At 49.2% G+C, this 3984-nt stretch overlaps 1 protein-coding gene across 1 annotated transcript in view; it reads left to right on the plus strand.

Moving 5' to 3' along the window:
* The first annotated feature begins 2072 nt into the window (after window positions 1-2072).
* TMEM114 (transmembrane protein 114) overlaps window positions 2073-3984 on the plus strand; it is a 43243-nt gene continuing 41331 nt past the window's right edge. The window contains exon 1 of the mRNA XM_019507388.1: window positions 2073-2097. Coding sequence (XP_019362933.1) covers window positions 2073-2097 — 25 coding nt within the window. The remainder of the gene's footprint in view (window positions 2098-3984) is intronic.

Consider the following 3984-nt stretch of genomic DNA (forward strand, 5'->3'; position numbering starts at 1 on the left):
GGTCTGCTTTCCTGACTTCTGATCATGCGTGTGGCTCTCCTCTGCACCCTCTCAAGCTTCTCCACATCCTTTTTGAATTGTGGAGCCCAAAACTGGATGTAGAGCAGAGCATTCCTCCTTGGTGGCGGTTTCAGTCCTCCAACCTTTATAGGTCTTTCTTTTAAGACGCAGGAGGTCCGCCAGTTCCCTGGAGAGCCAAGGGGGCTGCTGTGCCCTTTTGCTGCCTTTCCTCCGAGATGGGATGGACTTTGCTTGTGCATCCAGGATTGCTCCCTTGAGGAGCAACCACTCGTCCTGAACTCCCCTGTCCATTGGGTTGTGGCCTTTTAGAGCCTCTATGACAAGCCTCCTCAGCTTGCCAAATTCAGCTTTCCTGAAGTCGAGGACTTCTGTATTACTGACTGACTTGCCAGCTTTACGGCAGATGGTGAAGGTGATCAGCTCATGCTTTTCCTTGTACATGTTCACTTATGCCATTTATGGCCCAGTCTTAGATAAACCAAAGGTCTGTGCATCAAGCTCTTCATTACTGTGGTATTTACAAAGCTGGCAAAGACTTACACACGTGCTACTGGTCAGGCACACAAATAATTCCACTGACCTAATGTGAAGTGTATGTACAGATCTTTGTAGGCCTGGGGTCTTTGACTGCATATTTAAATACTTTGTGCTGCATGGGCCCGAATAGCACAAAGTGGAGTTACTGGAGTTACAGCTCCCAATCTGGAGTTAGTCTGAAAAAACAAACGCTAAATCAGCTTGAAGGTGTACTTTGAAAACCACTTACCTAGCCATCCCTGTCAAGGCACATTATTCCAAGACTGTACCTGAGTCCTCCTTACCCCACTGTGACAACAGGGAAGAACTGCAGCTACCTATTTCACAAGTTGGAGAAACTTGCTTTAGGGCTGGAACAATTACTTTTATGAAACACTGGAAGGAAACTAAATAAATTAATGGAATTTTTTTCACAAAACAAAAATGCATGCTTTTCCTATTTTTAACTCTTTCTCTGATGAAAAGGAGAAAGCCAGAAAGAAAAGCGAAAACAGCTAAGCAAAAACCAGTAAAAATTAGAGCAGCTAAAGCTTGAATGAGATACTCCAGCCATTTTTTTTTTTACTTTGGCCTCCTTTACCTCCCATTTTTTCACTGGGAAAAGAATGTAGGTGTTTATGAACAGAGACACATTTGAGAGTATAAAGAGGTTTGTGCGTCTCTAGTATGCAGGCACAAACGAGAGAGCTGATAATATTTCTGTTTTTTACTATGTATTTTACATGGTAGTTGAGGAAGGAATGCTGAGAACCCAATAGAATGTATCCATAAATATCTTGGTGTGCTACAGGGTGACAGTGTTTGCCGATGTTGAAGGTCATTATATATAAGTAAGAACTCTCTTCCGAAAAGCAGCGTTCTCCTTATTTATCCTGCTTCACACTCCTTATCTCAGATTTATGATAGTCTGTTGCCATGGAATAAATAATGATGTCACAAATTCTGCCCTGTGTCTGTACAACAGGAGCATGCCGAATGCAGGTTTGACGCATTATGTCAATAAGCATTCTGATTTAATGACCAATGCACTACCTGCAACTCCCCTCTACCTACTTTGAACATTTGCAATTAATTCCATGCAGCAAGAAAACATACTGCATATTTTTCAACAGTTAAGTTACCCCATAGAAAACCTCCAGTGGAGATGCTCTACACTGGTTTAAGAATGAACTTGCCTGGATTCACTTCACCTTGATATCTAGTGCTGTCTAACTCTCTTCACTGGGTTTTGAATCTGACCCATAAGTTGGGGGGGGGAGGCAGCAGAAGCATGGCTTATGTGTGGTCACAAAAAGCATGCATCTGTGTTGCATGGATTGATGTGTTTGGTCTTCAGAAGCATGAACAGTGCGTGGCCCCAGCGGCTGGGTGGGGCACGGTGGCGGTGGGAGCCTGGCAGCTGTGACTGGGAAGCTCCCACAGATACCACTGGCATTGTCAGTGGCGAGGGGTGGCAAGCACTGACCAGGGGTCAGTGACCACCCGCAAGCACTGCCAGCGGCGTCGGCAGCGGGATGGCGAGCAGTGATCGCCCACACTGTAAGGACTGGCTTTTTGAAGGGGGTGCACCACCACGCTCAGTGGTGCATGTGCACCCATGTGCACCCCCTATGCGTCACCCCTGTTCAGAAGTCCAGAGGATACACAGCAATGCATCCCCATCTCTCACGCTTCTGCGAACAGATCTTTCCACCCCCCCCCACACACCTCACTTTATTCAGTATAAAGGAGTAAGCAGGATACAGTGCAGCAATGATTCATTGAACCAGCCTGCAGACAAGGCTGGCAATGCTCACTGAGTCTTACTGGGCTTGCCCCTGCACCTTTTGATCTACTGGCAGGGATCATTTGGACAGAATTTCTACCCAAATGTGTTCAGTATTTAATCGATATACATGGCTGTGCATAAGCATGCCTCTAACTGGTGCTTTATTCTTGAGGTTACATCTACAATTGATTTTTATTTATTTATTTTTTTACACTTTTCATTACTGAACATGATCTAGACTGTAATAATGTCAGGGATGCTAATCAGGCAGGCCAGCCCAGGGCCCAGTGCTGTCAGGGACATCGATCAGGCCTGCCTGAGCACGTAGGGCAGCAGCTACACCTGCAGCAAGCCCCAGCTAATGAACTCTGCCCCAGTTTAGGAGCAGCGAGCATCCTGGTTGTCTGCTGGGAGCACCACTTTTCCATTCAGAAGGAGCTGGGGTCCTACGTCTGCAGGCCAGTCAGCAGATCTGCTGTGGCAAGCCTCCTGGGTCCTGACTCTGGTTTTGGGCTTATTTCTGAACTTTGGCTTTTCCTGTGGTTCTGTTTCCTGGCTCCTGACCCCAGTCTGGCTCTGCTTTTGGACTTCTCCCTGTGGATTGACCCTTGGACTGGCACTTGGCATCTGACTTCCAGTTCCTGACCCTGGATTGTGTTGCAGACTTGGCATCTGGATCCCCCTCTGGCTTTGATACATGGGTCCTGCCCTTTGACTTAGCTCCAGACCCTGCTTTCCTTTGGTGGCCTAACCATTAGACATCCTGGACCCTTACAAAGAATGGATACTACCAGATGCCTTCAGGGAAGGGGGCAATGCTCCTGTGTCAGAAAGCAGCACGCTGTGGCCACACACACAGCATCCATTCTCTCTGCAAACTCAGCTCCTGCAGGGTGCAGTCTGCTGTGAAAGTTTCCTGCTGGAAACGGAGGCACAGAGAAGGCTGATTTGATGCACAGCAGAGAAACCCAGGGCAGAACCTGACAAGGGTGGCTCCTGGGCTTCTGCTTGTACCCCAATGCACCCGCTCCCGCAGCACAGGCTCCCACGAGGCCCTGGCTGGGCGGAGGCGCCCTGGGAACAGCTCTGCACAGCACGGAGCTCAGCTCCCGGGGGCTGCGGGGCAGGGCCAGACACAGACGCGGGCAAACGGGCCGGCTGCCCTGGGCCAAACACAAAGGGGGCCTGAAAATAGTAATTTAAAAATTATTATCCTCATCTCTGGTGAAGGGGGCCCTGATACTAAAAGTTCGCCCAGGGCCACCAGGAGTCTAGGTCTGGTGCTGCCGAGGGGCCTGCGCCAGGCACAGCCAACTCTCTTATTCCAGGAGGTTTCATCACATGCCCTAATGACATTAGTGACTGACCTCCTGTACTCAGCAGACTTCACGTCACGAAAGCAAATGCACATTTATATTTTAACAACCCAATTCCACTACTGAATAAATCGGATTTTACATTTAATATTTATTTGAATAGATGCCCTGTCATTTATCTCCCCGGCGACTCTGAGCCGTCTCCTGGAGATTTAGCTCCAGTTCCTGGAGACTCCAGGGCCATCCTGCAGGGCTGGCAACCCGGGGCGCCCGCCGCAGCTCGTCCTCGCGCCGCGGCCGCCGGCAACTGGGCGGAGACGGAGGCAGCGGCGAGAGCCCCGG

The sequence above is a fragment of the Gavialis gangeticus genome, unplaced genomic scaffold (assembly GCF_001723915.1).
Source record: "Gavialis gangeticus isolate Ggan-Ray unplaced genomic scaffold, GavGan_comp1, whole genome shotgun sequence".
In the NCBI taxonomy this organism is placed as follows: domain Eukaryota; kingdom Metazoa; phylum Chordata; order Crocodylia; family Gavialidae; genus Gavialis; species Gavialis gangeticus.